General features: G+C 41.1%; 1 protein-coding gene across 1 annotated transcript in view; it reads right to left on the minus strand.

Annotated features, from left to right (window-relative positions):
• The window catches only part of MPP4 (MAGUK p55 scaffold protein 4), a 52,786-nt gene that overhangs the window by 16,648 nt on the left and 22,583 nt on the right, over positions 1 to 13,555 (minus strand). The window contains exons 11-14 of the mRNA XM_006153044.1: positions 12,487 to 12,504; positions 9,430 to 9,468; positions 2,001 to 2,021; positions 627 to 641 (exon numbers count right to left, since the gene is read on the minus strand). Of these exons, the coding sequence (XP_006153106.1) occupies positions 627 to 641; positions 2,001 to 2,021; positions 9,430 to 9,468; positions 12,487 to 12,504 (93 nt within the window). The remainder of the gene's footprint in view (positions 1 to 626; positions 642 to 2,000; positions 2,022 to 9,429; positions 9,469 to 12,486; positions 12,505 to 13,555) is intronic.

Below are 13,555 nucleotides of genomic sequence, written 5' to 3' on the forward strand. Positions count from 1 at the left end.
TAATGATCCTGTTCAGTCCCCAAGTACATGGAGCTAGAGGAGTTTCTCACCATGCCTGGCTCTTAGGTTGGACATAAATCAGTACTTGCTATGAAGGCTAGGACTGTAAGCACATCTTTCTAACTGAAATATGTCAAGAAATTTAGATGGATGTGTTTATATTTAGGGATAGATTCATAAAGCTTGATTATTTTCTGTATTCACTTTTAAATGTTTTCTATGAAATTGAATGTTTAATCATTGATTTCACACTTCAAATACGTTTATCTTAAAAGTTATTCTGTCAGGACCAACAGGTGACTTAGTGGTTAAGGCACTGGATTCCACATGGCCAACTCTGCCCTTTGAGTCCTGGACCTGGCAGCTTGAAAATTATGCCAGGCATGTGTGTGTATATGCCAAAAATCCTGAAAGGAGAATGGAGAAGGGAATGCAATATGACCATCCTCCCAGGGGGTGATTTCTCACTTTCTCTTTCTTTGTCTCTGTCTCTCTCCAGCAAATGTATACACCCTGTGTCAAAAAATAAATTAATTAAAGTTATCTTGTCAAGTATTCACTTTGCGACATTGAAAGATCTTAAACTAGCTCTATTTGGCAAACCCAGGAAATAAAAAAACAATTACCTTCTGAAAGTTCCTCTGGATAGTTGAGTAAGGGCAGAAACAGATATAAAAAAGTTAAGGCTTTGAGAGGATCAAGTTAACTATCAATAAAGGCAAATGACATCCACGAGGCATTCACATCACCATTAGCAAAAGCTGTAACTTGGATAAAGCCTGCTAAGGCAGATGAACAACACTGAACTAGGGACTCAGAAACTCATTTGACCTGACTCTGCTGCTTGGGTACAATAACTTTGTCTGCAAGTTGCCCATCAAGGCTCTTCCTGGGGGCCAGCAGATGGCATAGCAGTTATGTTACTGGACTCTGGCCTGGCCAACAGCGAATGGAGTCCCACAGCTGAAAATCATGCCAGGCATGTGTGTGTGCATGCCCAAGTTCCCAGGAGGAAAATAGTGAAGGAAGAATTGCAGTATGGCCATTTCCCTGGAGGGTGATTTCTCACTTTCCCTCTCACTGTCTCTGTCTCTCTCTGGTACCCTAAGGCAAAAATCTACAAAAAAAAAAACCCCAAAAAAACAAAAAAACAACAAAAAAAAAACCCCAAAAACAACCAAACAAACAAAAAACTCTCTGAATGCTTTTTATCCACAAAGACTCTACTTCGTTAGGACAAGATGGAACTTGCAAGAGAGAAGATATAGGAAGACAATACATTCGAAGCACTGCCCACAGAGGATGGTCATGCCACAATCCCTTCTCATATATTTCTCCTTTTGGGATTTTGGGAACACATACACACACAACTGGCATGTTTTTCAAGTCACCAGGTCCAGAACTCGAACTATGCAGTTGGCCATGTGGGATCCAGCTGCCTTAACTACCACACCATGGGCTGGCCCCAGAAATACTAGTTTATATTTGTAATGAGTGTTGTCCCGCAGGACATTCAGAAGATATGTGAGCCTAGGGAGCCACACATGATGGTGCAGGACAGTCTCCTACTCTGCGGGACGTCTAGCATTCCTGAGTCCTACCAGTTAGAGACCAGTACTACCCCTATCAGTGTGACAACCAAAACTGGCCCTATAGAGTTCCAAAATACTGCCTCAGGGACAGCAGTGACTTGACTCTATAAGAAGCCCTGGATAAAATGAAATTTATAATATCTCATAACTATACTGTTGATGTATTTTGAAAGTAAATTTCATTTTGTATATATGAAGTTGACAACATGATGTGGTACATCTAGATAGCAGGATGGTTAGTATACTGAAGCAAATTAACATGTCTATCATGTCACATAGTTACTTTATGTTTTTATTGTAGATGTATTTTAACAATTACTGTATCATACCCTAAATATATATTTAAATCATACTAAAATTTGTACTATACATTTAAAAGCCAATACCAAATACTCATTTTTCACTCACCAGATTCAAATGTTTCTTCATCTATGGTTTTCCATGGAGGCAAAAACCAAAAATGTTATTATATTATTACCCACACTGAGTCAATACATTAACTGCCTAATTCCCTGGCCTATAATTCTCCCTGCTTCTTTTTTCCCTAAATTGAATTCAAAGCAGTGATTTTTAAAAATTATTTAATTTTACTTATTATTATTATTATTATTCAATTCAATAAGAAAGAGACAGAGAGAGAGAGGGAAACTGAGAAAGCAAGTCACACGGGCCAGGACTTGAACTGCAGTCGGCCATGTGGGCATCCAGCACCCCAATCACCATGCCACTTGCAGGTCCCAAAGCAATAATTTTTGATGGGATATATTGGGTTGTCAGAAGTCATGATGTATTTTTTTTCTATTTTTCAAAGGTCACTTGTTTATATAAAGAACAAAGATCAATCAATGATATATTGCCTATTTTGTTGGAGAACTTTTCGCCATCTTTCAGTGAGCTTCATAATTCCTCTTTCATAGAAGGACCTGTCTTTATCAGTGAAAAACTGAACAAGGTGCTGATTTACAGCCTCATCTGAATTGAACATTATGCCACTCAAGGAGTTCTGAAGTGAGCAAGGTCAGGAGAGTGTGGTGGGTGTGGCAACACATCCCATCCAAGCTCCAGTAATTTTTGATGGGTGATCAACTTGTGTATGGTCTCACATTGTCATGATGGAACACAATTCCTTTACGATCAACAAGCTCTGGATGTTTCTGAACAACGGATTCAGTCGAACTGTCCAACTGCCAATAGTATACATTCAGATTGATTGTTTGGTTCCTTAGTAGAGCTCAAAAAAAATGACACCTTGAAAATCCCACCACACCGAGAATATTCCCTTCCTCTGATTAATGTCTGCTTTCAATGTTGTTTGAGGCAAATCATCACTTTGGAACCAAGACCATTTGTGCACTACATTGCTGTAAACAATCCACTTCTCATTACCAGTTATAAATCACTTCAAAGAAGGATCATTTTCCTCATGTTTAATGAGCGTATTGCAGATGTGTATGTATGTTGTCAAATGAAATTCCTTAATGCCATGTTCAGTGTAGCCAGAATGTAGGACCCAAGGAAATGTGAGCAAGGTAGAACACATAAGACAAGTGATTATTTTCTGTTGTTTTTTTGAGGAGAGGTTTTTTTGTTTTGGGGTTTTTGTTTTTGTTTTTGTTTGTTTTTTTTGCTAGAGGGTAGGTGTGCTCATCAGAAACACAGAGACAGAGACAGACAGAAAGCAAGAAATCCCAGGGGGGATGGCCATGCTGCAATCCCTTCTCCTCCATTCTCTTCTCAGGATCTTGGGCACGCATGCACATGTGCTTGGTGTGAGTTTTAAGCCACCAAGTCCAGGACTTGAACTATGGTTAACTACATGGGAGTCCCGCAATATAACCATTTTGTCATCTGCTGGTCCTGGCAAGTAATGATCTTTAACAGGGAGACCGGGGGGCTCACAGTCAGAGAAGTGCAGCCCAGACTGGATGATTCTCCATACATTTATTAAATAAGAAGGTGCCATAGGGGCAGTAAGCATTTGCTAAAGTTTTACGCTGCCAAGATAGTAATAGGGCTGTGAGACATGTTTAGGGAACTTGCCGAGCTCTTAATCCGGCCAATACGGTCACAAGTTCCTGTTTTCAGGGCAGAGTGAGCGCAGTGTTTTGTGTTTTCTCACTGTTATGTGCACATTAACCATTTCAAGGTCCAAGCGCTCTGCAACACTTCAAGTTCATGAAGAAACCAAATATCGAGCTCGCTTACGTATCTCAGCTTCTTTGGGTGGTTGTAAATGCCTGAATGATGGATGCTCAATGTTTTTGCAATCTCTTGGGTCATGTAACATGGATTTAACTCGATCAATGCCTTTATTTTGTTGTCATTGACCTTGGTGGGCCTCCCTAAGCAAGGAGCATTGTGGAGATCAAAATCACCAGGAAGATACTTTGTAGACCTCGTTGGCACTGATATTCTTGTAGAGCATTGTCACTGTAAACTTTATGCAACTTTTCTCAAGCTTGATGCTCGTTCTTCTCTTTATGGAAGTAAAAGAGTAAAATATGGCAAAAGTGCAGTGTGGTCTTTCATCCTCAACTTGTAAAATCTCTAAAATGCAACCAAATCACTTAATTTTTTTTTAGAATAAAGCTAGAACTGTCAGCTGTCAAATGACACAGCAATAATGTACAGATGCGAATGACTCTGGTACTTCAGTTACCTTGAAAACTGAACTAGTGCCACCTGTTGCAAAAGTGCATAATGGCTTTTCTGACAACCCAATATAAGCCTTAAAGAAATTCATGGCAGTTAGCAGTTGGGCCATGGTGACCAAGCAGAGGACAGTAAAAGTTAAAAATAAAATTTAAAACAAAAGAGTTTTTTTTTCTTTTAGGTTTTTTTTTTTTTTTGAGAGTTTTTTTGCTAGAGGGCACGTGCGCTCGCCAGACAGACAGAGACAGACAGAGAGACAGAAAGTGAGAAATCACCCCCCAGGGGGGAAGGTCATGCCACAATCCCTTCTCCTCCATTCTCCTCTCAGGATCTTGGGCACACACGCACATGCGCCCGGTGTGAGTTTTAAGCCACGGGGTCTGGGACTTGAATTGCGGTCAACTACGTGGGAGTCCAGCGACATAGCAATTATGCTAATTGCTGGTCCCTCTTTTAGATTTTTGCCACAATTTGTGTGTACTTACCAGAGAGGCAGAGAGGGGGAAGGTGAAAAATCACCCCCCAGGGAGGATGGCCAGGCCACAATCCCTTCTCCAGTCTTCTCTTGGGATTCTGGGCACACATGCACACACATCTGGCACACTTTGAAGCTACTGTGTCTGAGATTTGAACCACGGTCAACCATGTGGAAGTCTAGTGTTTTAACCACTATTCCACCTGCTGGCTCCCCAAAAAAATAAGATTTAAGAAGACTCTCAGAGGAAAGGAAAAAGTGGAATGTCACAGGAAACGCCTACAGATTGTTAGATATCACACAGCACTGTTCCTGTGGGTTTGCAGAGGTAAGAGTGATGTGCCTTGCCTGAAGAGTTGGGGGTTCACGAGCCAGGGGTGTATGGCAAGCAGAACAAATACATGAATGGCTTGATTGAGTAGGTTTGTTCAGCTGACTGAAGAAGATATGAAATAAAACAACCTCCTCATTAATCAAAGCAATTCTCGTTAGAGTTTTAAAAGAGATTAAGGGGCTGGGACCAGCAGTTGGCATAATGGCTATGTCGCTGGACTCCCATGTAGCCAACCTTGGTTCGAGTCCTGGACCCGGTAGCTTTAACTCATGCCAGGCACATGCATGCCCAAGATCCCGAGAAGATAATGAAGGAGGAGGGATTGTGGCATGGCCATCCCCCCGGGGGGTGATTTCTCACTTTCTGTCTCACTATCTCTCTCTTTCTGTTGAGCATATGCACCCTATAGCAAAAACCTCTCAAAAAAAGAAAAAAAGAGACTGGGGGACAGGCAGATGGTATAATGGTTATGTCGTGGGACTCCCACTTAATCTACTATGGTTTGAGTCCCAGGCCCTGTGACTTAACATTCATGCTGGGCATATGTGCCTACATGTGCAATATCCCAAGAGGAGAATGGAGGAAAAGGGACTATGGCGTAGCCATCCCCTCTTGGGGGGTGATTTCTTGCTTTCTGTGTCTCTGTTTCTATCCCTCTGGTGAGTACACATGCTCTGTAGCAAAAATCTCTCTCTCAAAAAAAAAAAATAGAGATAAGGATTAGGAACTATGATGTCCGTGGAAGGGAATTGGGAATACATAGCAACATTACCAACTCAAGCACCCTGGGAGCAGGCCATGCTGCAGCCAAAGTATATTCACTTTGTGAGATGTGTGTGAGATGACATGCTTACAAAGCTAGTAACTGTTGCTCCACTTACAATAGAAAAGGTTGGACATAATTCAAGTGTCTACAAATATGTGATTATGCAATAACTTTTTGCTTAGATTTCTTTTCTCTTCTCTTCTCTTCTCTTCTCTTCTTTTCTTTTTTTTTCTTTTCTTTTGCTATAGGGCATGTGCACTCACCAGAAAGACAGAGAGACAGAAAGCCAGAAATCATCAAATCATCCCCCCTGGGGGGGGATGGCCATGCCGCAATCCCCTCTCCTCCATTCTCCTCTTGGGATCTTGGGCATGCACGCACATGTGCCCAGCATGAGTTTAAGCCACTGGGTCTGGGACTTGAACCGTGGTCGACTATATGGGAGTTCAGCAACATAGCCATTACACTAACTGCTGGTCCCTACAATAACTGATTTAACTAATAAGCCATTAAAAAGAAAAAAAGGGGTGGAGACTCTTTAAATACTAAAATAGAATTGTCTCCAAGATACATAATGTTAAGTAAAAAAGCAGGAATAGAACAATTTGTATAGCATACCATGAAAGGGTCTATGCAGTTGTGTTTGGGTGAAAAAGGTGAAGGTCAGGAGCAGGAGAGAACATACATCATTGTTTTTTTTTTTTTTTTTTTGGAGAGGTTTTTTTCGCTATAGGGCACGTGCGCTCGCCAGACAGACAGAGAGAGACAGAGAGACAGAAAGCAAGAAATCACCCCCCAGGGAGGATGGTCACGCCGCAATCCCTTCTCTTCCATTCTCCTCTCGGGATCCTGGGCACGCACGCACACACGCCCGGCGTGAGTTTTAAGCCACCGGGTCCGGGACGCGAACCGTGGTCGACTACGTGGGAGTCCAGCGACATAGCCATTACGCTAACTGCTGGTTCCCCATCATTGTTTTTTATATACACACAATGTGTCTGGAGGGATACTGAAAAAACTGATAGCATTTCTTACCTTAAAGAAGAAAACTATGTAGGGGAATGTGGAAAGATGAGAACTTCTTACTGAACATACTTTTGTAGTTTCTGAACTTTTAACTAGGTGAATGTATTATCTAATAACATTTTTAAATTATAGAAAGGAAATGACTACTAGGGCCAGCAGATGGTGTGGTGGTTAAGAGCGCTGGACATGTCCAGCTGCAGTTCGAGTCCTGGACCTGGTGCCTTGCTTTCTCTCTCTCTCTCTCTCATTCTGTCTCTCTCTGATCAAATTAAAAGAAAGAAAGAAAGAAAGTTAAATAAAAATAATTCTAAAAAGAAAAAAGAAATGAAATGACTATTATTGCAAGTTAAAAAAAATGAGAATGTATACTGGGTAAAATATAGTCAGAATTATTTTGTAGTTGTTCTAGGAAATATATGTGAATCTTTTTTTTTTTTTTTGGAGGTTTCTGCTATAGGGTGCGTGTGCTCGCCAGACAGACAGAGAGAGACAGGGAGACAGAAAGCGAGAAATCACCCCCCAGGGGGGATGGCCACACTGCAATCCCTTCTCCTCCATTCTTCTCTCGGGATTCTGGACACGTACACACACGCACCCGGAGTGAGTTTAAGCCACCGGGTTTGGGACTCAAACCGTGGTCGACTATGTGGGAGTCCAGCGACACAGCCATTATGCTACCTGCTGGTCCTGTGAATCTTTGAAATACATATTACTTAAAGATTTCATATTGTTCTTTCATTTCTAAAAACTCGATTAGCCCATGAAACCAAGATGAACATACCTGTCAGAATCAAGTCTGTCCAACGGCTCTCCCAACCAAACCCTAGGGATTCTTGAGCCCATCTTAGTTCTGCCACTGAATTTGAAAACTATTTCCCCAATTTAAATAACAAAACAAAACCAAACCACTTAACTATAGAAGTGTAAAAAGCAGACTAGCATGTGGTGCAGAGGTTGAGGCAGCTGTATCCCATGTGGTCAACTGGACAGTTTAAGTCCCAGACCCAGCAGCTTGAAAAGCATGCAGGGCATATGTGTGCCCAAAATCCTGAGAGAAGAATGGAAGAAAAGGGATTGTGGCATGGCCATCCATCTCGGGAAGTAATTTCTCACTTCATTTCTCTCTTTATCTCTCCCTCTGTGTCTCTCTCCAGTGAGCACATGTGCCCTGTAGCAAAATAAATACATAAATAAATAAATAAAGTAGAAAAAGCTTTCATATTTTTCTCAAAATCTGTCTATACAGGAATTTACCAAAAGACAGTACCTGACTAAATAACAAAACAACTGTCCAGTTGACCACATGGGATACAGCTGCCTCAACCTCTGCACCACATGCTAGTCTGCTTTTTACACTTCTATAGTTAAGTGGTTTTGTTTTGTTTTGTTATTTAAATTTTGCTTATTAAAATTTTGATATGGAGACCAGGAGATGGCATAATTGTTATGTCACTGGACTCCCATGTAGTCAACTGTGGTTCAAGTCCCAGACCTGGTGACTTAAAACTCATGCCGGGCGTGTGTGCATGTGTGCTCAAAATCCTGAGAAGACAATGGAGGAGAAGAGATTGCAGTGTGGCCATTGTCTCAGACGGTGATTTCTTGCTTGCTATCTCTCTCTCTCTCTGTCTCTCTGGCAAGTTTACACACCTTATAGCAAAAATTTCTCTTAAAAAAGTTTGATATGTCAGGGCCCAGCAGGTTGGCATAGTGGTTAAGGAATTAGGTTCCTGCATGGTTGACTCCAGTTGAAGTCCCAGACCTGGAGGATTGAAACTCACACCAGATGTGTATGAATGCGTGCTCAGAATCCCAAGAGGAGAATGGAGGAGAAGGGATTGTGGCATGGCCATTCCCCTTGGGGAGTGATTTCTCATTTTCTGTCTCTCTGATTCTCCGGCAAGTGCATGCACACTATAGCAAAACAAAACAAAACCAAACCAAAAATCTGTCAAAAAATGTTTTTGATATGTCAATATTTTATGATATTTGACAAAGACTTGACAGTTTCTACGTTTTCCATTATCTGATAGTTGAATGTTACTAAGTGTTCCTGATGTCATTTCCAAGGTTCTGCTTTCTAGAACACTTTCTGGTGGCTAGTGGGAACCTAGGGATGGTCCCACAGCTGTGCTTCTCCTTCCAAATTCTGGAACCACAGGAAGAGAATGGGGGTGAGGAGGATATCATGTGTTTTATTTTTTACTAAAGGACACATATACTCACAGAGAAAGGGGGAAAGCAAGAAAGCACCTCCCCCTGGAGAATAGTCATGCTGCAATCCCTTCTCCTCCATCTTTCCCTCCTTTTGGGATTTTGGGCATGCATGCACACATGCCAACATGTTTCTCATGCCACTGGATCTGAGGCTTACACTGTGAGATTGGCTATGTAGGATCCACCTGCCTTAACTACCAGGCCTTGGAGCCAGCCCATGGAGGTGTGTGTGTGTGTGTGTGGGGGGGTTATTTCACACATTTCTTCCAGAGGAAAGGCCTGTGCCCCCTTCAGCTGATTCTGCTTCGTAATGTCTAACTGAAGTGCTTCAGAAAGCTTCTGGTGCTAAATCAAGATGAAACATTACCTGCTTCCACACATTTCTCATCAATCTTCATGTCATCTTCTAGAAAAGAGCATAGAAAGGGGAAAACAGAGTTTAAAAAATGTGTCAACATTAAAAACAAAATTCCTATGTATGGGCTTATGTAAATAAAACTCAGACCATCTTATAATAACATTACTCTAAGAACTATCTCTCATTTAAAGAGATAAAGAGGACTCTACTGTATTATATGAGAATGTGTGATATGGAGGTATATATAAATGTTGTATATTGTATATTTGGAAGGCTATCTAACATAAATGTTGTATATATGGGAGGTTATATAACATAAAATGACCAAAACTTAAGAAGCCTGGGATTTTGAATGTTGGACAAAATAGTCTATTTCTAGCCTCTTTTCCATCCGTAAATGGAGGGTTGGCAATATTCACTATCTTGTATAGGATTAACTGAGATAATTCATGAGAAGCTCCAGCATATAGAAGTATTTAATAAATGTAAACTATTTTTACCTAGTCAGGTATATATAGGAGAATGAAAAAAAAAAACTTTACAAACAACTTATTCTAACAGTCAAAACCCTTCACGACATGAGCTGAACTGAACGTGGAAGACCACTGTCCATTTCTCTCTTTCACAGATCTTATACCATATTAAGGTGGATGTCATAGTCTTTCCTCTGTGTCTTTGCTTACACCGCTGCCTGGAAAGCATCAAAAACTATCTCAGAAAGCAATCAAAATAAACATGCCTGCTAAGAACCCACATAGCATCCTTTTCCTACTACCTTGAACTTTCTGCACCTACACATCTATACCACTTTGTAATAAAACCATTTAGGCGTTGGCTTTATTCATGCTCCTAAATAGTTCCTTGAAAGCAGGAACTATCTTACTAGATTTTACATACTCTCTAGAGCTTAGGAAAGTGTTTTACAGACGGTAGTATGTGATTAGTTATTAAATTGAATTTTCCTTTAAATATCAAAATACTGCATTTTAATGTTCACTCTGAAAAAAAATAATTGTTTCTTTCATCACTGAATACCTTGTGCCTAGCACAGTACCCAGCACTTTCCAGTGTTCAACAAATCATGGTTCAATAAATGAGTCTTACATATATTCCCAAAGTAGGCTATATGAAAGTATTAACATCAAGTGAAATGAGCTAGATTATGAAAGACAAACACTGTATGTCCCCTCTTAACATATACCGAGCGTCTGCTCACATGGTGGCAACTGAAGGACTCGATGGCAAGTAAATAGAGTGATGGTAGATGTCAGAAGCTTTATGAGAGACTGTGAGGAGGGGTCAGGAGAAACTGATTAACAGACAGAAGAATGCATGTGCACAAGTGCAATTGGTTATAGAATGGTCTATCACAGCACAGTGAAAAACACTGTTGACAGGAACCAACAGATGGCATAATGGTTACATCACTGGACTCCCATATAGTTGACTTTAGGGACCTTGATTTTGGACTTCCTAGATCAACAACTCCATGTTAATGTCTAGGGTGGGACAGAACTGTATCCCTGCCCCTAATATATGTATGTTGAAGCCCTAACCCCTGCTATGACTGTATTTGCAGACTGGGACTTTAAGTGAGTAATCAAGGTTAAGATTAAAATGAGGTCATAAGTACTGGTGGCCTTCTAAGAAGAGGAAGTGACACCAGAGATATCTCTCTCTCCAAGCATGCAGGAAGGTCACAAGAATAGGCAGCGAGAGAATGGCGGTCTACACACCAAGAAGCGAGTCCTCACCAGAAACCAACCCTGTTAGAATTTCTATCTTAGACTTCCAGCCTTCACAAGTGCGAGAGAATAAATGCCTTTGCTTCAGCCACCCATTGAATGATTATAGCAGTCTGAACTAGGATAGTGGCTGATTATCCACCGATACCACAGCATCCCAAGTCCTGCCCAGGGGCATGCCCAGCCTGTCATGTGGCCCTGGGAAGACAAACCCAGAAGCAGAGGTCCTGGGCTTACCATTCCCCACCTCCTCCTGCTCCTATTTCTCTCCCATCTTCCTAGCTTGCACACCTCTTCTGTCCTTGGGGTACACTGGCTGGAGTCCTATATTTATAGGTCAGTTTTCAAAGGTCACCATTGTGCAATTTTCTGGCTTCCCTTTCCAATTTCCGGGATGAAATGGAAGTGATGAACAAGGGCACTACTTTTCTCTCACCTCTCCACTCCTCACAAGCAGACAGCAACTTGCTTTCTTTTCTGTTCTAACCTTTTCCTTTATTTCATCCATGAGTAAGAGAGACAGAGAAAGAGAGACAGAAACAGAGAGACAGCACCCCAAACAAGGTCAATAGGGTCACGACGCTGTGATCCACCCTCAGCTTCAGCCATCCTCAGATTGTGGCACATGTGTGCTCAGCATATTCAGGGAGGCCTCTGAACGTGAACCTGGAGCCTTGGCCAGTGGGTCAGCCTCGCAGAGCATTGCATTTTACTGCTGCACCACCAGCTGGCCCCATCTTGCTTTCATGCTTCTGTGAGTGTGGGTATGACATCATAATGAGTCATCTGGATGGCTGGACATGGAGAAGGGGAAGAGATAATAACCAAAAGTGCCATCTGCCCCTGATGCAGGGCCCTGCAGACAGGCAGAAGCTTGAATCCAGACTACACTGTTAGCAACTTCTGATAACCATTCTTAATTTCTCCAAACCTCAATCTTTCCCTCCATAAAGTGGGAATAGTAATAACACTTTCCTTACAGTGCTATGTTCTCATAATAGCTACAAAGTAGTTGAAACAAAACACCTGATGAATTTCATAACAACTTTTATTGAGCTCTTACTGTAAGCTGTATTAGACTCTGGAGCTAATATGGCACGTAAATGTTACTTCTTTTTTAAAAATCCCTCTATTAGTACAATCACACTTGGCATGCATTCTTTTGGCTGACACCACTTTATTAGGGTCTTCGTGATGAGCACACTACTAGGCACATAAGAGGAACTTAACGAATAGCTAAACTGAATTGAGTTAAGAAAACTACAGGAAATTTCTAGGAGAATTTGAAGATGAGGATCTTTTCCTATATACTATTTCTTACCTTCTTCCATGGAAATCACTGGATACAGATGAATGAAGCAGGGGGGAAAAAAACCCACAGTCATTGATCCTTTAGTTTCTTGGATTAATTTACTTACAATAAGAAAAACCAAGTGCCCAGATTACTGTAGTTAATATTCTGGGTTTATCCTTAACATAATCAGAAAAGGCTTAGTAACAAAATGATAAACAAGTACCTTATAGAAATGCAGCTGTGAGCCTTGTTAGAAATGGGTATCTACTTTTTCTAGAAAACACCAGCCCTTTCCATCCAATAACATCTATAAAGGTTGTATTCTCCTAAATTATAAATTAAAGTGCTTAGTTCAGCATATTTGATAAACTCAAATCTTGAATGAAAGGAAGGAATGAAGAAAAAAGGAGAGTGAAGAAGGAGGGGGAAAGAGATGAACAACAGTTATAAGTGCATCTTTGGTAAATAACTTGCTAATAACCATCCCCGCACTAACATATGTATGGAGTTTTTCAGTAATTCTTGATGAATAAAATTGCCCATACCTCTTGACCCAGTAGCCTGACTGCCCTTGAGATTGTTTTCTATGGTTAAGATTTAAATAGAGCAGAAACATACAGAATAATGTTGATTGCAACATCATCTGTAACAGTTAATTTTTATTTTTGGAGGTTTTTGCTATAGGGTGCGTGCGCTCACCAAAAAGACAGAGAGAGACAGAGGGATAGAAAGCAATAAATCACCCCCCAAGGGGGATGGCCATGCCACAATCCCTTCTCCTCCATTCTCCTCTCGGGATCTTGAGCACGCACGCACACGCACCCAGCATGAGTTTAAGCCACCAGGTCTGGGACTCGAACTGCAGTCGACTACATGGGAATCCAGCAACATAGCCATTACGTCAACTGCTGGTTTCAACAGTTAAAAATAAAATAAAAAAGATCTAGTAGTCCAAAAAATAATGATCATGCTCCCTGAGAAACTTTCCCTATGAGAGGTGACTCTTTAAAATTAGTGGCTCCAACCCTGGGGTTCTTGGACTTAGAGATTTGTAAGGATAAGAATAGAATGATATAGAACCAGCTCCATATTTTGG

This window comes from Tupaia chinensis, unplaced genomic scaffold (genome assembly GCF_000334495.1).
Source record: "Tupaia chinensis unplaced genomic scaffold, TupChi_1.0 Scaffold000361_2, whole genome shotgun sequence".
NCBI lineage: Eukaryota > Metazoa > Chordata > Mammalia > Scandentia > Tupaiidae > Tupaia > Tupaia belangeri.